The following is a 21,248-nucleotide window of genomic DNA, read 5'->3' on the forward strand; positions in this document are numbered from 1 at the left end:
AGCATCTAAGATTCAAGCTTAAAGGGAATTCAATGGGATCCCCTTGTATTAAAAGGATATTTAAATCGCTTTACATTAAAGCTTTACGAGACGTTATGAAGGAAAATAGCGTATAAACTACCGCATAAAACCTACAGGGACAAAAGACAAATATTCTACACTGTAAAGGGATATTTTATAGTGTTTATACAGTACAATGTACTATTGCGTTTTACGCCTCATTTGTCTACTCGTTACAATTAGAGGATCGTTATAGGTAGCAATTAATTAATACAAAATTTCATACCAAAATAATTATTCAGGAAATAATCACCATGTTTGTTGTAATAATTTGAAAAGAGGACAATCATGGTCAGGGATTCAAGTTTTAAGTTTCCAATTTTAAGTTGACTGTTACAATATTCGTGTCGATTAGTATTCATTAACGAGTGATTCGTTGGGTTTTCATTATCCCACTTCCCTGCGCGATCGTGTAATCCGAGCAAGCTGTTGCGTAAGTAATGTACAAAATACAGTCAGCGACCGAACTCGATCGTAAATGACGTTTATCGAACGATTCGGTAAGTCAGCGGGAACGTTTTAACTATAGCGGAATCGTACCTTCATTTCGACCTATTTTTCCATAGATGAGGCTGCCATTAAATCCTACCGCGTAATCGATGGAAATTTATCTTCTCAATTCATGCCTATTTGGCTCGCGATTTCTTTCTCACCAGTAGAGCGTCAAGTGCACTCCTTAACTTTGTAATAACTACGTCGAAATGGGTCGAGCCACTTTTTCGCCACTCTACCAAACCACTTCGTAAATTGCCGGGCTGTTTTTGTGCTTTCACTCATTAAGGGCCAAGGAGTGAAATAATATCTACAAGCTGGTTGAACGTGATATTATTAAAAAGCATAAATAAAATAATATACATGTTATTTTGTGCGGATAGAGAAATTGTATTAAAATTATTGAGATATATATAATTTTATGTGCTAGACTAGGTTAGATGCGTAGTAGTAATATTTGTACGTGAATATCAGTGTGTGGAAGTACAATATGTGTGTGCGCGGTGTCTCGAGAACAGATGAATGTAAACTGTTCAAAGTGCTGAACAGTGCAAGTGTGTATCGATGAATATCTTTGAAATCGCTTATCAAATAAATATATAACTATTCTAATATGAATTCTAAGTGTAAATTTAGTGTTCTTATACCATTATTTCGGCTATTAAGATCCAAAATTCTCAACAAAAATATTTTATAGAAACTGCACAGACACCAACCAAGCATTGCGCGATTCACTCTCATGATTTAAACTGAAAGATATTTCATCAGAATGCTATAAATATTTCAGTCTTTCTAGACCTTCTAAAATTAGGATCTAGGTTCTGAAAATAACTACCATCCATTTTTATCTTCTTTCTTTTCTTTTCCCGTTCTCTAAAGATAATGCATGATAAATCTTTTGGATGCATTGCTGAAAGCTTTGACTGAATTATCATTTTTTAAAAAATTTTATCAAAATCATACATTGAAATTATTGGTTCCTTAAATATATTAAAACAATTTGGGAGTATCGATTGCCACTTTGCTGACATAACTTGCTTGGTCTTACTTTGAATAACTAACAATGTTATACCCTTGTAAGTATAATCGTCATCTCGTCAAGGACGACGGTGGTTTGTTACAAAATGCGTGCAAAATTACTTATTAAAAATTCAATTATCAAAAATATTACATTAAAATTAAGCGCATATTTAATACCAATCTATATTTCACTAAATTAATGAGGAAATAATTTAACATAGTTTACAGGAGTTTAAAGTTGCTGTGTACTTCTTTGCGTTTGATCCCTTTGTGCGCTTCGTGGATCCACATCAAAGGGAAGACATTCGAACAGCCCCTAGGCTACCATATTAAGATCCCAACTTCCGTTGAGAGACCGCTATTCAAAACCTCGCGATATATCTTCTTCTTCTTCAGTCTTTATCTCGCAGACCTATTTTCTTACTTAGACGGTCGCGCTCAATGAGTCACGTTACCGAAACTTTCATCCATATTCGACGGATGAAAAATATTTCACCAAGAAAGGAAATTCGATCGTGTCGTGAGATTCTCAGAAACTTTTTCTTCCAGGATGCTCGAATTTTTCTTTCAAATCAGTGAAGAAATTTAAGAGAGCAAAGAGATCGAAAGAGAAGGTTCTATTATTGAGAGCGAGAGAGAAATATTGATTTTTCGTCCAACCCAACCGATAGAAAATTCCGCCAAGTCTGGACTTCATGAAAGCGATAAAGACTATCAGTGTAGATAGTGAAATTCCAGTAAAACTGACGCAAACCCATTACACTTGCCGTGAAATGTTTGCAGAAACTTTGCATTCACCATAAAATTAATTTCGTCGATTTCCTACGCGCGATCGACCCGGCCAACGCTGTTGACGAGAACCGACGCAAACATAAATTGTGTGTCGATATCGGATGCAACGATTTGGTACACTCTCTTCGGTGCAATTAAAATCACGTTTTCCAGCGAGCGATTTCGAAAACGTCGGTAATCAAAGAGCGTGAATACAGACCCTGTGAACCAATTTTTTGAAACGTCGATCTCAACACGAGAAAATCGTCGAACGTTACTGCGTACATACGGTCCATATAATTATTTGCTTTGCTAAACATCGCGTTGTTGATTTCCAGCAACGCTGTGATCGCTTTTTGAGTATCTGCCAACTGTATTTTAACGCTCCGTTAAAACGATACATTCCCACGAGGAGTGTGTCAACATTTTTCATAGCTGACTCTTTTACATGTCTGTTACCCGTTATCAGATACTCATTTTTCGTCGTGACGAGGCAACTTATTCATTCCCCTTGGGAGCCATGTTCTCGGTTGAATAGGCGTATCCTGACGCGGTTTCCCGTGTTAACCCTTTGAACTTGGCAAGCATTTTAACATCTCTTTCCATCAACTAAAAATAACTAGTAGTAATTAAAAAGCGAACAGGGAAATGTTAGAATAATTCTCTTTATCTTTGCTATAATTAAGAAATAGTATTAATCATTTATATATTGGTGTATTAATCCTTTAATTCTTAATGTTGCACTGTTAAAAGAATTTTGTAAATTTATTTACATGTTATCCATCTTTAATCTCATAATTTGTATTTGTAAAAAGATTTTTGTTTATACGAAATGTTACATTTATTATATTGAAATAAGGAGAACGCGAGTGAAATAAATATTTCACGATATTTTATCAATATTCTGTCATTCTTTTGAATAAATATGAAAAGAAGACGAAAATTTTGAATTATTTTATCTTCCCTCGTTCCCAGAAACGTGTTTGCCTCGGAGATTCTTCCTCCGCCAACGATCTGTGAAAACCAACTCGAGGGAAGTTCCATGTAGAACGAACGAATTCCTGACGATGTTTGATAACCTCAGCCATTTCCATGCGTTTCAAATCGAGCGTTTCGCAGGTTTACATAAGGGCCAGTCGTAAACCGATTCGATTCTTGCTACGTAACCGGTTCACGAGCCCCGCCTGTAAGAGTAACTAACTAATCCGAGAGCAACGAGCGTTGTATACTGCAAACGATCCCCGTTATTGCAAATTTTAATGGGTACGCTGCACGCGATTCTTCGAGATCACGATAATCTCGTGGGACGGCTTAACCAGGATACTCCGTTGAAATTTGAATTTAATTCCTTGGATGTCCGAGCGTCACGCCTGGCGATCTCCACTTTCGCGAATGCTCACTCGATAAGAAGATAATCTATTTTTTCGATGCAATCACGTAGGATTTATATCGAAATGTACGTGTTCGTGTTCGTGTTCGTGTTCGAAATGTTCGTTCGATGCATATGTTGGAAATGAAGTGTTCGTATTACGAAGGATTCTCGTCAATTTTCTTCTTTTTGGTAATTATGCAGTTTAGTAACTTTTCCCAATTTTCCCCAGTTTTTTATCCTAATAAGAATCGAGAAATTTAAGGGAGATCGCTTCTGTTAGAAATATTCTGATTAACATATTTGTTTTGAATAAAAAATTGTATCAAAGAATTTTGATAGAAATCATCCATGTGATACATACTTATACGATTTTGGAAATTATCTCTTGTATGAATTTAAAATTTTGTATAAATTTTAACGTTTGTATAATTATAAAGAAACGCGAAATTCAATTACCGAAAGCCGATCTTTTTCATTGTTTTTTTTTTAAGTGTTTTATGTTTTATTGTTTGTAAGTGTTTTATGAAATTGTGGTTTCACGGATTTAAATCTTTTTATCGAGGCTTCGTTATCCACAGTTAGCGTTTTATCGAGAATGTAATATTCGAATTTTAAAAAACGGACATCAATTTCCCATGGAATGCACAATAGCGAAACCTTGTTTATGAAATATATGGTGGAAATACGCAACGTATCCGATTGAAAATCTTATCTATTGTATTCTGTATAATGGATTAGGATATGCATATTGTTTTGAATTTGATTAAAATCGAAGAAAACATCACTAAACCTGGCTGAAATCCAGGAAAATAAGTAGTAGTTGTAATTTTTTCATTTTGCACTGTATTTCCGTGTTCCATTGATTATCAATTCATGGCAAGTAAAAAGCGGATTAACAGTTTTTATTTTTCAGGCTATTGAATTACCTGAAATATTATACACGTGCCTGAAACTTTACTCTCTTTTATATTTGGATGTCCATGCTTCGACTACATTGACGTATATCAATTAAAATTTGCAAAAAGATATAAATACAAGTTACCAGCATTGATAATATTATCTTGCATAATATTAACAAGTTTGGTAATGAAACAAAAGAAATTGTACTATTTAACGAAAAGTTATCTATTAATAATAATATACTTATTACACGTATGTAATTGTATAAAAGTATTTGTAATTTTTTTATTAAGCTTGTACGGTATGTCGTTTGTTCTAATCTACCAGAAGAAGACCATTTTATTTTCGCGAGTCACGTGTCAGAACGGCTACCAGAGATAACCGTGCGTAGAGTCAATACGCAAATAAACCCTTCGATATTCCACAACAACGTAGAAACGTCAATCACACGTCCAGAGGAAAAACTCGTTCCAATTTTCAAGCGAAATCGACAGAAAAAAAGAGTTAAAAGGCAGTTCGAACGCATAGACGTAAGCAGTTTCTAACTCATTCGTTTACAAATATAAACGATTCGAAAACACATTTATTGAGCAGTATTTTACGTCATAATTTCCATTTAATAAACCTTGCAATTTACACGTTTCCTGAACTCCCGTTAATTATACAGGCTTGAACTTGCCTATAATTTTATAACGAGTTTCTAGTAAAAGTAATATTTTAATATATTTCGTAATTTTACGCGTGTAACCATTCAATTACTGTAGAAAAGCAGCGATTAATATTTTTAATAATACCACCTTGAATCCACGTCTTTTCTTAATTTCCATAAAATCTACCGCACTTAATAATCGACCTATTCAATATTAAATTTTTAGGAATTTCAGATTTGAATCTAAAAGTAACACATGGAAAAATCAACAACTCAAACGCATGTTATCAAATATTGTCAAATAAAGAATTCAAAAATATCCCTACCTTTTCCGTTCTCTACTTTTCAGTTATTCTTATTAATAATAAATCATGGAAAATCCACCCTTCTGTTCATCAGTTAACTGGAAATGATCTAGTTGCTCCAGCAATAAGTACCACGATGTTAAATCATTCTGCTGACCCTAACAGTATCATGTTCAGGCGTTCATTGTTTAATTAAGCGTAATGCTAGGTGGACGTTCGGATCTGCGACGTAATCCTCGGCAAAAGACGGCGGAATGTCGACGGAAGGCATGCATGAAAGCCGATTTACCTGTGGTCGTATAAGCGAGCTCAAGTTGTCCAGAAACGATACACATTCATAAGGGAGATCGGCCAGGAGCGCGGTTCATAGTACAATCCTTGCTGTTTCTACTTTCGTGGATTATTTTTAGGGATCAAGTGCGTTTCATGGTTTCCTCGTATACTCAGCCGTATTTGCACGTTTAATGGAAACATCAAAGAAGTGCAGAAAGAATGTGTTTTCGACTTTACAGTTTCTCGTTAATAGCGACGAAACGTTGCCAATTAGAATTTTGTGGTTAGGAATGTTGCCGATCCAATTTGCTCGGTTTCCTGTTAAGTTTGTTGGGTAATTACGGATGATTGCGTTTGACAGAAATGTACAGATCACGATACGAAATATACATGGGAAATTGAAATATTATCAAGTTATTGGAAAAGTTTTTTTATTAATTGTTAGAGAGATGTGTTTCGATAGACGTTTGTAAACACTCGAAGATTAATCTGCCCTTCTTAGTTGAAATATTTTATCTGCAATCCCGAAACTAAAGTTTTATCATTTGGTTTATTCCAAAATGTGTTTCAAAACATAAACTTGCAAAAGTTTCCATAGCATCGCTATACCACCACACTAGAATTTTGTCCAAGTACAACGAATAAGATTCAACTATTCCAAGGTAATATCGTGAGTTTTAATAGCAAATATAAACGCGGATTCCAAAGGCGAGTATGGAAACCATGATATTTCCTAAGTTTCCAGTTAACTTGTTCAACAACACGAATATTAACGTCACTCGCAAGAAATAAAAGAAAAATTTGTTATACCACCAAACGAAACAGACCGAATTTTTCGTCCTATGTTTTTATTGAAAAAGAAAGGAATAAGAAGAAAACAATGTTGCCAACGGTCACTCGATATCATACAAAGCTCGTCGACTTGTCCCCGATATTTTCGCTGAAAATTCGGAACGAAACGTCGTACTATGTCATAACTGTGTATCGGGAACGTTGCATCGAATGACAGACAGCGTAATAACTCGGCCGAAAAGAAGGTTTTGGGAAACTATGAGACGCCCTCCAAGCAAAGAATGAATTTTCTGACGTTTAATATTTGCGTTGAAACGACAGTTCTTGACCGAAGATTCGACCGTCCTGGTATACTTTGATGCAGCGTCACAGTTATGAAGGCAGATTCTTTGTTTCACGGATCAACAATTTAAATATTTCGTCAATTGTAACTTCCTCTTTTCGTGTCTTAATAGAAAATGTCACGTGTCAGATATTACTTTTGTTCGCCAAAGAACATCTCTACTGTGTTGCGAATTCTCGACTAAAGAGCAACCGGTCAGGTTAAACCGGTCGGTCGATATCGCGTACCTCAAATGACTTAACGCTCAAGGTGGAGGAGGTTTAATAGATCGAGTGTCAGAGTAATCTAGCACTCTATTTGCACTTGTTGTATAAAGGTAACGTTTGATGTTCTGAACACGGCGTTAAGATCTTGTTGAGGGTGAAGCATTTCATCCGCACGGTACGATGTCTGATGATGAACTGTCCTCCCACGTTGCTGATTCTCCCTACCAGCCGTTGAGTTTCGTTCGTTCATCATGCCTTTCCGGCTGGACTTTTTCCGGGGTTTTTCACCTGACCTCTCAGTCATTAGGTTTGCAGCTCGGGGAGGACATGTAATTCGGAATTTCCTAAAGAAGGGAGTGGGCCTGCTCGTGCCATAAACGGATGACCACTCAAAATTTCGAACATACTCTAACAATCACGATTACACCTTCGTGGCCGGTATACTTTTCTGGTGGCATTACCAAGTGATCGAAGCAACTTTGAGTTAATAAATATTTATCGTGTCTCGACTTTGAAAACAAATTTTAAATGCCGCCATTGTGGCGACATACGACTGTAGAAGATTAATTCTTCTTACTTGACGAAGACGCCCTGCAACGTTCGCAAAGCACCAAACTATCAAACAAACATCAGCAACACCGGTTTCATCAGGATGAAACGCGAAACTATTATTGACAGAAGCAAGTCACGTAATAGGACCGAGCACACGTTTCTGTTGAATTACCAGTTCTCAATGAAACGTTTCCTCGTTACAAAGAGAAGTAAGAGGGATAGGGTCCGGGGATAAATAGGGAGGCGGAGAAGCGGTCTAATTTTAAGCGTCGAAGTACGCGCCGCGCCATGTAAACGAATGAGAACGAGGTCCGCATTTCCTAGTGGCGAACGCTTGGATTTGAGCCTAATGGCCCGTTGACCTTTCAGCACCTGTTGATCGCCGTTTATCAACGATTTGCATGCGCAGATTTGCTCGGATCACCTGACTTCGCTCGGCGAAATGAAAAGCTTATCCTCGAGCAGCGCGTTGATCGACGTAGACAATCTCTCTGGAAGCGTGATGCGTCGCGATGTCCCATGATTCGTAGCGAAGTTCAAATTTATTGATTTTCGATTCGCTACCGGTGCCTCGCTCTGTCTCGCTTTTCAACCCTTTTCCTCGTCTCTCTATCTTTCTGAATCCCTCGCTGCTCGAGTTTCCTCTCGTTATTAGGAAATTGAGATGCTCGATAACTAACAGTTGCCAGAATTCTCATCGATTTTTGATAACGATGAAACGTCCTGTAAACTGAAGAATTTCAATGGAAAACCTCGACGATAGCCTTGAAAAGCATGCAACAAGCCAGAGATGTTAGTTGATGACCAATAGCCGTCATTGAATCGCGAATGAAGAGGTATAAGTGGAATTGGAGAGAAGTTGAGAAGGATTAATGGCTTCATGTTTGATACAGGGAGATTAATGTCTTGCCTTTGATCGGGATTCCAGGTTGACTTATAGCGTGTTTCCTTTTCGTAGTAAGAATCATTGATTCGTAGAAAGCTGTAGATTAATTTTTTTCACTTTTTTAACAGAGGCTGTGATTTTGTGTGATGTTTTAAGAAGGCTTCCGTGTCCTTGCTCTTATCCTGTGTCTTCAAGTTCGAAACCCAACGAAGTTGTTACGTTGTTTGAATTCCGCTGCAAGTTCTTCCGGCCGATATTGATTATCGTGAACGTTGGAATATTAAGGATGTCTGCTTGAATACTTTAAGCATGTAATTAGAATGATACGGCTAAATTGAAAGAGAAAAGAAATTGTGTAGACAATGCGGAAACAGTCTAGTTGTTTAATGAAATTAAAACTAAAAGCTATTTCATGTAACAACATCGATTATTTATGTTCTTTCGCGTTTTATAAAATGTTATATTCAAGAATTATATTAATACTTATTATCATTATACATATTATATTGTATTGATATTTTGTCATATTTATGGATAAACTTTCGTATGACTTCATCTTCTTATTATAACAAGAGATATTTTACAACTAAACTTTTTACGAATGGTTTCGTTCAGTGTACACCGCCTTATATTTTTACAATGAGCAGAGCAATAAACTGCAACTGTTGGTGCTACAAAACGCAGAATGGCTAAAAGTTGAAGTATTCCCTGTGATGATAGTAAGCCGGTATCGTGTTACAAATTGACTGTAAAATGCAGAACACACTTGCCATGCCAAGGGTGAAATCCAGTGACAAGGAGCTCTGAAATACGAACGCTCTCTCCGTCACCCTGGTGCAACCTCGCTACGATCTCTTCGTAACTGTCGTAATTCGTTTTATCGATACCAACTGGGAAGATTGCTCGGGCGAAGAACAGGATTTCTCGAACCATCGTTATCCCACGAACGAATTATCTCTCGTAAAACACAAGAATCGATGCACTGCAAACATTATCGGCAATATTTCGCGAGCTTTACGACGGTTGTTTTGTCACAAACTTTCTTTGCACCTTTGTCATTCTAGTGAATCTCCCCCTTAACGCGATATCTTGTAAAGAAATTTCTTTCTTCTAAGAATTTCGAATTTTCTTTTCTTTTCTTTTTTTGCTATCTTTAATATTTTTCTATATTTTTAATTTTCTTTTGTAATATGTTTCAGTCAAATCAAAAAAACGAAATCTATTTCCTGTATGAAGGAGTAAAAGAAGAATTTTGCATAGAAGATTTCTTGGTACCTAGAATTTTTGGATTCATTGTAAACTTTTTCACTATTTTTAATCTTTCTCTTTATCTCCAATTGTTTCGTTCTATCGTGCTATTTTCCAATATCGAATATCGAATAAAAAAGACAAAATCACTTTTTTACATAAAAGTATAAAAACAATTCTATACAAAAAATGTCTTTATTCCAAGAATTTCAATGTTTTCTAACCGTTTTCATTGTATTTTTAACTTCCCTGTTTATTTTTATACTTTTTAGCCTGTTTTACCATATCCAGTATCAGACACGCGTTACCATTAACTGGAAAACGAGAAATCTATTTTCTGCGTGAAATAGTAAAAAGGTATAGAAAAATCAATCCAATCGGTTTTCATCTCTTTAACTGAAACCGGTTTGTACATATTTCGCTCTTTTAAAGTAGTAGTCTGCCTTCGATCTTTTCGATGCGCTTAACCTTGAGAGTGAAATATCGTTTGCATTCTCAGCGCCTTTTACCTGGCCACAAATTCCCCTTTGAGCCGAGTTGAAAAGTAACGACAGGATTAAATATTTATCCTATCGAGCGGTTCGGCAAGTCGGTGATATCATGTCGCATGAGGATGGTAAACCAGGGTATAACGTCACCGTAAACTGGCCACGAAAAAACGGAAAGCTCGAGAAACGACATGCCAGCATATAGGAAAATACAATGTAACTTAACTATGCTTTTCATCGCTGTGCATCTTGTCATATTATGATAATCTCACTCGAAAGCGTCGAGTTGCCTGCTAGGCTCCAGTGACGCGAAAATGATTGAATGATGTCTCAAATAACATTATTTGTATCCTGGTTATACAATATCATGCAACAAATCTTATAGTTAGAAATAAAAAAATTTTAAAAGATGTTAAAAAATGTTATAAAATACATGTTTCCTTTTTAATCCTACTGAAATATATAATTGTTATTGAAAGTAGTAGAAAGGAAACTTTTTTTTTTAGAGAGAAACTTTTTTTAAAATTCAATATATGTCAATCAATTTTATATTGCCATCTCCACTATTTTTATTTGATTTTAATATTAATATGTATGTGTATGTACATATATGCTTGACTCTGTTGAATATTTCAAAAGTATTGATTTTTTATTGTTACGAAATTCAAGATTAATAAAAACAGCTGAATTTCGATGCAGGTTTCAGGTTTAATTTAAAATATAAATATAATGTAATTTATTTTTTGCAGCAATTAACTAGATAGGTAATTTGTAAATAAATAATCTGAAAGATTTGCAATTCGAATGATCAGTTAATTCGTTTTCGCTAATTGATAGAGAAAAATTATCATTGTCCCCATAACCAATTATGACGAAGGATAATTCTTTTTGTCAACAGTTGTTCATGATCGATAACTGCGCGGACGATTGGCGGATCGCGATGACCTGGCAGAGGATCGCGCAGATTTCACTCGAGTTGTTAATCTGTGCGATCCATCCGATCCCAAGGGAAGATTATTTCCTGTGGACGACCAAGCTGGCAAACAAGGGCGGTAACATCGGTTCGACATGGGTGCCATACGACGTCATCCTATCCTTGCCGATGTTCTTCAGACTCTACCTCATCTGTCGCGTTATGCTGCTGCACTCGAAGCTGTTCACGGACGCCTCGTCGCGCAGCATAGGGGCCTTGAATCGTATTAACTTCAACACCAGATTCGTCCTGAAGACGCTGATGACCATCTGCCCGGGAACCGTGTTGCTAGTCTTCATGGTCTCCTTATGGATCATCGCCTCGTGGACGTTACGCCAGTGCGAGAGGTAAAACAATTAGAATTTATTTTTATTTTTAATTAGTGTTTAATTTCGTATTAAGTATACGTAATGTTATTGGCCAAATTTTAGGAAAATATACGTATTACATGCGAAACATCAATATTATAGCAATCAAGAAAAACAAACTATTCGACGATTAGAATTCTTTTCTTTTGAAGTTAGTAACTCTCAGATACAGATATTTGTGAGTTCTCATTATCCTGGTTATAAACTACACAGACCTTTATTTTTTTTGAAACCAATATCGCTTTAATCCCATACAATATTTTCCACAATGCTACGTGATTTTGCTCCTTCGATCGTTCCTCCAATACTAACCGATAACAAGAACATATAAATCGACTAATGTATTGATAGAAGATTACAGAAGAAAATTTGTCGTCCTTTAATTTATACCTTGTTACCACAAAAATATCCCCTTTTATATTTTTACCATTGTCTTCAATATATATATATATCTTTTTTTTCAGAATGTTTTGAAACTTGGATTTGAAATTTCGAAATATTTTATAAAACACGTATAATATACGTATAATAAAAGTATTCAAATACAACTTTCGTGAGCCAGTGTGCATAAATATATAAATTGAAAAATAGATCCATTGCACATTTCATAATCCATACACAATCTACGAACATTGTGAGACCATAAATAACGCATACAGGACAAACACGTAGATCTTGGCGATTAACGTTCGAACGTCAAAGAGACTGGAACGTAGGGATCGGTAGTTAAAACGACAATGAAGGATTTACTACAGGGCTCGAAATTGCCGGGCCGCGTATAATTAAATTCTCCTGTAAATAGCGGAGCCGATTTAGGGAATCGTAAAGAGCATCGAAACGATCAATCTTGCGGGCCAATATAAGACTTCGCCAGTCTCTCGCGCGACTAAGCGCCATACCTTTAGATTTTTTCTCTTTTTCCTTTCCCGTCGTTGCTCTCGATAAAACCTTCGTTCGACTTTTTCCTCTTTCCTTCCCGATGAATAGATCTCTTCCAGTCTTCTGCCCTTAAATAAGACATCCACCGACTACTATCGTTCTCTCTTTTCCTTATCTCGATGCGTCTGTGCCGGACGAAGAGGAGACGAGTTAAATTTTCGTCCATGTATGTATTGTCGAAGCTATTCTCTCTTTCTATTTCTATTTCATTCACGATCCTCTTCCTGAGGTCGATGCCTGCCTTCGAAGAAAGGATCTTCCCGATTCTTCAAGTTGGATGCCAATGAAATTTTCTGAGAATTTATAACGCTGCTTCGACAAAGACACGTTCCGGAAAGATTGCAACAGAAGATTCGTAGAAGGCGATAAGATTTATATATAAAATTTGTCTGTTTGGTGAAGTGCTTGTTAACACGTTCAATGTGGATCTGTTTGGGAAACACTTCGATACATGGTGAGCATTTACTTAATTACGAAAAATGTAATTGATCGGTTTGGCTTCTGAGAGATTCATATTTAATAAGAAATCACAAAATCTATCAATATAATATATCAATATATCTATTCGTAAAGCTGTCGTTCATGTAAAGAGAGAATACATTTTTCTGTGCTTAGAACTTGAAAAAGGCCATTTTGTTCTATTGCTGTCTTTTTCGTGTTACTTTTTCCTTCATTACCCTTCATCTCGTTTTCCCAAAGTCCGAGTTTCTTCCGGAATTAGAATTTTACACACACGATGCAGGGTAGAAACGAACCTTTTCCTCGAGATTCACCGACTCGTTTGTAAAAGGAGCTCTAATGGAAACTCTCTGTATCTTTTTATTTCCATGCGTGCAAAGCAAAGATAAAGTCGCGTTACAGTTTTTACTTACATTTTATCATGATCGTTGTCGACGCAAAATTCAATGTAATAAGAGATATCACGACGAAATAGCTACACGATGCACTAGATAGACATTAAATTGTAATATTCTCTTTCTTAAGTAATATGATGATTTATTAAGCAACATTCTAGAAAATAATTCATTTTTAAAGATAACCTTTGCAGATATCTAAGAATTTACGACTTTTCAAGTATATTACTTTCTTAATAAACTGTCAATATTCTTTACCACTGATATTCAGTTGCCAATATCGATGGCAGATTTTCGTTTTAGAGCAGTAGGCATTATCATCTTCTTTCGGCAGGTAATCTGCTAGATCGTGTGCTTCCTTTCCCATTTTATGGTCTCAGCCTGTCTTATCTAGTACCTTTAACGCTTTTCGATGCTTTTAACGATGAGAAATGTTACGGCCAATAGCTTGACACTTTTCAAGCTTTTAAGATTACCCGTATTTTTTACCGCTGAATTACACGCCTCTGTTGTCATACTTTTATGATTGATCTTTATGTCCAACAATGATATTTTCTTGCAGATTATTATAAAACATGGTAATAAGATTCGACATATTTAACGAATGAGATTTGATGTTCTGTTTAATCCAATTTTATCATTCGTTCGGTTTAATGAATTTCATATAATCATTTTTCATTAACCTAATATTTTATTCTAATATTCAAAATAAATTGGAAAATGAACATTTCATTATAAGTAAAGACTTGGAGTTTATTTCAATAATTTCAAACTGAATGACAATTTATTTTAACTATACGCCAGAAACGTTTTGATCCTTATGTCTACCTTCCTCTGTCAAATTGGTAGATCATGCAGTCGTAATAGTGCAAGAAGTCTTACGAAAGCAACCACTCAATTACGTTTTCTTCCTCCATCTGTCTCCCATTGAGGCATACAACGTACCACGCTCGATTTCGAAAATCCCACATCTCGTTCCGCCATCTTTCCATCGTTTCAATTATTTCGAGAGGGAACCGTACTTTTGGCGAAAACACCTCACCGCGTAACCCAATTACGTGCTTTAATACCGACCGTACTAATTAAAAAAAGTGCTTCAATTGATGAAGCGAGACGGGGGTGGAATCGCTCTTAATGGCGTTTAAACATGTTACGGCGAATAAATTGGAAACGTCGCAGATAAGGGAATGTTGGCATTAGTATAATTTGAAAAATTCTTGAAAACAAAATTAATAATTTGACGAATTAGATGGAGAAGAGTTGCAAAGCTGTAATATATTTGGATGCATATTTCAAAACAATCTCTTTTATCTCTTGACATTTATATCTACTGTATCTTTTGTTTAATTACAACAAAAATATTTGCCTTTTTCTCTTTCGCTTTACATACATGAGTATAAAAAGTATTTTTGCACAGAATATTCAATCCAATTTCCAATAAACAAAATGTCTAAAAAATATAAATCGTTGAAGATATAAGAATAAAATCGAAGAATGGAAACTAAAACGTGATTGGAAACTAAAACAAACCGTGGGATTGTAGGTCTAGCGACATCAGAACCAAAGTACCAAATGTCGAGTCGATGAATCTGCTTCGATCTCTCGAGTACAGGGATCGTGCTCCGAACAAGCAGCAAAAGAGATCTCGCCCTAAAAGGAATCTGCTGTAACACTAACTGTCCCATTAGAAGAGTTCGGTTTAACGACCAGGATTAGTCGAGGCGCGTGTTATTCTCATGTCCCACCCCGGTTAACGATTTCCGATAATGAATTTCATGGATTCGACCGGTCGAAGAAAAGACCTCGTTTGCTCGTGTACGCATTTTAACAAACGAGATTGAAAGCGGCGGTGTTATTATCATAACAGGCGCCGTTAATCTTTCGGGACTTTTTGTTCTCGAGCAGCAATTTAACTCGAGTAAATGCATTTGTAATTCGTTTTTTAATTCAGCCTCTTGTCATGCAAATCACAAGCGTATGCATCGCCTGGATGCGGTTTAACGGTTTCGAAAATCGAGCCTAAGCAATTAACTGGTTAGAAGGGTCGCGGAATAATGGTGGTATTGTAAGGATATGCTCGTTAATGTTGCGCGTAGTTTTGAGAAGTATGAGGAAGAGCGTCATGAAAAGAAAGTAAGAGTAGATAGGGATACATAGCATTGGAAAAGTTCTTACCGATATACGTTCATATCACACAGGCTCATGAAAGTATAGTGGAAATATAATATATAGGGGAAGAAAGGTAAAGAAAAGTACGAACTTTTCTTTGAACAGCTTTAAAGAATAATTTTAGTGTCAGACTTGTTTGATCGTTGTTAGTATTGTCTTTGCGTCACATATAGTTTCTGCGTTGAACTATGGTCTCTCGACTATAGATATTTATACAACTTCATATTTTTATGAAAATTTTATAAAAAGATACTTACTTGTTTATTTCGGTACACGTAAATTTTCTATAAATGTGTAACATCCGCTGTCTAACAATAATTACTTGTTGTACCTAATGAAGCTTTATAATATTATAATATATTTTAATTATATCTTTATAATATAATATTATTACATATAAAGAAACAATATTTTTTATGCAATATAATTAAAATATAGAAAGAAAATGTACGATAAAAATATACAATAAAGTGTAACACATCATGCGACTAGGAGAACGGTAGTAGCGTAAGTGAAAGTAGAGTAAGACCATGCGTGGTCAGACTTGTTTTACTGACTCTCAAGATTTTAATAAACGACGATCTTCCATAACATTTCCTCTTCCTATATTATATTCTTAGCTATCTCTTCTATTAGCTAAAACTTCAAATATCTTTAAACAATTTTATACAATACTTGTAAGATGCCAACTTATTAATATATTCTTTGCTATTAAATTTGCACTGGAAAACTGTATTATTCCATCGGAAGTGTCTTTGTATTAAGCAATTTATATTAAGCTGAAATTTCATTGTTAAATAACTGCACTGACGCGTCAATGGCAATAAACGTGTTAAGGAAAAGAAAAATTCCAACCTATACGATATAATTTTAAACTATTTTTTGGCACTGAAATCAGAATCAGTAGTGTGCAGTTATCTCTTAACGAAATCTCACCGTAATTGCGAATGAAATAAAGTATTTAACGAAATATTTAATCGTCGAGTGATACGATTATTTATCGGAGCCTAATTTAAACGTCGACTAATATTTTATCATATTTTTCGTTTTACGGCGGCAGGTTTCACGACGAGGAGCACGCGAATCTCCTTAATGCTATGTGGCTCATTGCTATCACGTTTCTGAGCGTCGGTTTCGGTGACATCGTGCCCAACACGTACTGCGGTCGAGGTATAGCCGTTTCTACTGGAATAATGGTAAGGCCAAGATCCAAAGTTTAATATAGAAATTCTCGCGAGATTTGCATGCACCTACCGCATTTCTCTAGGGATAGCATGTTAACTAAAATCTTTCATAGATTTTGATAGTAAATATTAGACTGAAACCATAGTTGTATTACAATATGGAAATTCTCGCAAGATTCACACATCTATCGCATTACTTTGAGGACAGCACATTGAAAGAGAAATGCTATTGATCGTGCCATAATATTCTATTATATTGTACTATACGTAAAAATGATGCCTATAAAGAATAAAATCAATGCTGTTCGTTTTATCCGTAATACTTTAATTAAAACACTTGTCTTGTCAAAAATAAGCAAGTGTCTGAATATTTTTCGCATTTTTAAATGCATCAAAAACATTTATTACGTATATTTAATATTAAAATTACTAAGACAATCAAAATAAGCGACTCGTTATATTTCATAGGAATTTTATAAATTTACGATAGTATGTTTGCTCGCTTCTCTCTTTGCATTGCACATTTTTCATTTTGATTCTATAAATTTATGCTTTAATCGTTGGCAGTTCGTGAAACGTAGATTCAAATCTCTTTCGTACAATTATAACAAGAAGATGCCGATGAAATCTGCACGGGTTCTCGTCAAAAATATTTGATAGAAATTTCAACATGTTTCGACAGTACAAAGGGAAAGCAAGTGCTATCGATCGCAGCATCGCGCCAAGTACAGTTACGATGCATTCGAAGTGACACTTTGTGACGATAAACGCGACAGCGTGTTCCAATCTCTCCATTGGGAATGCGCCTGGTTCCTTATTGTTACTGCTCACTGTGACTGATGCTAATTCACGGATTTGGGATCACTCGTAGCTGCGAATCGTTAACCAATTTAATAGTCATGGCCAATTCTCCCTTTTCACTTAACAAACGTGTTCAAATTCTGGATGGTCCAATAATATTCACGTGTATCGCCTTGATCCTCATTTGATTGTATATCGGATGATACTCTTAAACTAATCGAGCTCGAAGATAACTTTATGGTTTAGATAAATTTATAGGAAGCGGTTACTCTTCATTGTTAGAATAATAAATACCTTGATTTCACTTTATATTTTAACATTTTACTTTTTAGTATACTATATAATTCTTTTTTTATGTATCGCTAAATTGTTGCAATGTACTCATAACAGGTGTTAATTCCTAGTATTTAGAACAAAGTAAAAATCTATGATTTATTAAAATTTTTTCTCACGAGCAAGTGAAATTTTAATCACAAATGAACAAACTTCTATTTTCGAACGAGGACATCCTTTTTGTACAGTGGCGAGCGTATAAATGGGGAAGTGCTTACTCGTAAATTCAACCAATTATATTACACCAAATTTTATTTCCATTTTTTTCTTTTTTATAATATAGGATTCAAATGTACAGCATGCACTTTGAATACAAAAGAACTTTCAAATCTTTATTTCTAGTAATAATTATTAGACTGCGGATGTTTATACATTTAAGGGAAATATTCAAAGTTTAATAGTCATTATAATGTTTCATCATTTCCTTATGATATAAGTCTCCACAAACATTTGTAACTCGAATAACAGCGAACTAAATTAAAAAAGCTTAATTTAATATAAAAATTGTCCCTACTTACGACATACTTGAAACATTAGTTCTTCAAAGAATGTTGTTTACGATCTTCAGTAAAAGTTTCCGCTTAAATAAAAAATTCATAACACGACACTCGAGAAGAATCAACTACTAAATTTTAAAAGAATTATCCTCTACATTGTGATATGGCTAATTCGTGGTCCGGATTCTAGCAGCGAATTAGATTTATACCATGTTCGCGTCCCTCTTGTGTCCAGAAAAACAGATTACACGTATAATGGAATCAAATAAGGGGTATTGCTACCGCAAAGTGAATATAATTCCACCGACACAGAATGGAGAAGATTACACCTTTAATCGGGACAAAATACCATGTGTTCGTGGTCAGAATTCCTTATTAGTCACGTGGTAACTTCATCAACGAGGGGACAAGAACTTTTATCAACAGACAGAAGTCTGAAAACTTTCGAATGATTTTATATAAACGAATAAATTTGAAAATATAGAATGAAATCTTTTCGTGTGATGTTGTACGATTTCGAGAAAATCGAGTTTCAAAATTTATCGAATAGATACATATTATGGAACTTGGTTAATTCCGAAGTGGGCAGATATGAATAATTAACATGTATGTGAAAGTGAAGTGAAAATGTAGAATAAAATTACATTTTGGAAATTTACGAAATATACGTGCACCAGTTCTTCACTAAACATGTTTAAATTCTTTTTTTTTCCTTTAACAGGGCTTTAAATGGAAAAGTTTTATTTTTTACTTTTTACGTACTTTCGCATACAGTATGGAACAAATTTTCAATGTCGACTTTCTCGAAAACAAAGCGTCATATGAGAACATTTGATTCTGTATTTTCGACTTAGCTTTTCACGTAAAATCCCCTTGTCAATTGTGCCATGGTTTTGCCCAGAACCCTCTGTATAGGGTAACTTCAAACGTGAAACACGCGACAACCGATGAACCATGAAATTTTATCCACTTACAGAAAAGTAGAGTAGAGACCCTGAGAAAGTTCCTTTGGCCGAAGAATCAATCAATTTGGAAAGTTTTTATTCGATAAAAATCCATCGACGGCTACATCGTATTGCTGTTAGTTAGCAAACAGTCGTAAACGGGCAATAATCGAGGAAAAGACTATGAAATTCGTTTTACTTTGAGTCCTTTACTCTCTCGATAAAATTTCGTAGAGAAAACAACGTCAAGACGAAGTAATTTCCTGAGAGAAGTCTTTTACGTAGAAAACATGGCGGCCTCGCAAAATTGCCCCTGTACAAGGAACGAAAGGACGAAATTATATTTTTCGATGTTACGGAAAAAGAAACATTACGAATACTTTCCTCGAAAATACACGAATTGTGAATTACGTTAGCGCATTAACGATGGAGCAGACCAATTCAAATGAAATTAATCGAAACAGATACATAACAATGTATAATGTAAATATAAAATACAAGTAGTTTAAATATTAATACGCATCTGAATATTTTTAAATAAATAATGTAGAAATATATTAGTCAAATCTTCTGTAATTTCCTGTAATCAAAGTTTTATTTACTCACATACAAGTTGCAAATATCTATGTAGTTTATGGAAAATTAAAAGCTGTAAAAACGTAAAACATAATACTCATTATAATTGTTAATTTTTAATATACTTAATCATTTAATATTTACACGCATGTGGTAAAAATGCTTCAGCGCTAAAGTATTAAAAAATATAATCCTTTGTAGCATTAATAAGACAAACGTTGCATACATGCAGTGCGCTGTGCATTTACAGACAATTTCTTCCAATGATGATGACTGAGAAGTTTTTGTTCAATTAACTCATATCTGGCTGAATTGCCAGTTTCGTAATTAAACATAGTGTGAATAGTTTCACAGGTACGTTTGACGGTGTTTTTAGGGCGCCGGATGTACGGCCTTGCTGGTGGCGGTTGTTTCCCGAAAGCTGGAGCTCACCAGGGCGGAGAAGCACGTTCATAACTTTATGATGGATACGCAATTAACGAAAAGGGTAAGACGCACCTGTTCGTATATCTCGCGGAGATTGTTCTTGTCTGTAACTATATATATATGTCTGGATAATTTTTGTAACATTAAACAACATGTTTCATGCACATTTTCGAAATCCACAGTATTTGTATCGTTTGTGAGGAATGCTTAATGAAATTCGTTTTATTTGAATTTTACTAAACGATACGAGTGAAGAGATCACTTTGCAAAATAATCGACTATTTTAATACTTTGTATCTATTTTAGTTTCAATATTTTATGTTTCTTTGTTAACGAATTGTAATGTAAAATAATCTATAAAAGTTTTAATAAAAGAATGGCAAATATAGATGGAGGCTTCGCGTAAAAAACTTTGAGATTCGTTTAACCTTTGGTTTACGACGACATTTTCATTTCCTGCAAATTCGATTCGTTGAAAATTCCCCCGATTATGTTCATATTTAACGCTTGTACATCGAACTCTACTTTACGAACTCGTTTTTGGTGTTTTCAAATGTCGTTGTTTATTAATCCGTGTATATTTCACAACGATATCCTCCACATAAATACGTATCTTATGATCACCTATTTATCTCGTTCTTAGAGAAAACAATACTTTTAACGAAAACTGCTCTTTTCCGCCAATTTCTTCAATCGTAAACATTTCTCAAAAATACACGTCAGGTAGATACCTATCTTTAAACATTCAATTTCTACTTTACGATCCAAAAACCACTAAACTCGAGCAAGCTCGCATATCAGAGTTTCGATATCTCCATGATATGTAT

General features: G+C 35.0%; 1 protein-coding gene across 1 annotated transcript in view; it reads left to right on the plus strand.

Annotated features, from left to right (window-relative positions):
• Nucleotides 1–21,248, plus strand: part of SK (small conductance calcium-activated potassium channel) — a 229,888-nt gene that overhangs the window by 202,208 nt on the left and 6,432 nt on the right. The window contains exons 6-8 of the mRNA XM_033334367.2: nt 11,256–11,677; nt 16,721–16,856; nt 20,372–20,482. Of these exons, the coding sequence (XP_033190258.1) occupies nt 11,256–11,677; nt 16,721–16,856; nt 20,372–20,482 (669 nt within the window). The remainder of the gene's footprint in view (nt 1–11,255; nt 11,678–16,720; nt 16,857–20,371; nt 20,483–21,248) is intronic.

This window comes from Bombus vancouverensis, chromosome 4 (assembly GCF_051014615.1).
Source record: "Bombus vancouverensis nearcticus chromosome 4, iyBomVanc1_principal, whole genome shotgun sequence".
In the NCBI taxonomy this organism is placed as follows: domain Eukaryota; kingdom Metazoa; phylum Arthropoda; class Insecta; order Hymenoptera; family Apidae; genus Bombus; species Bombus vancouverensis.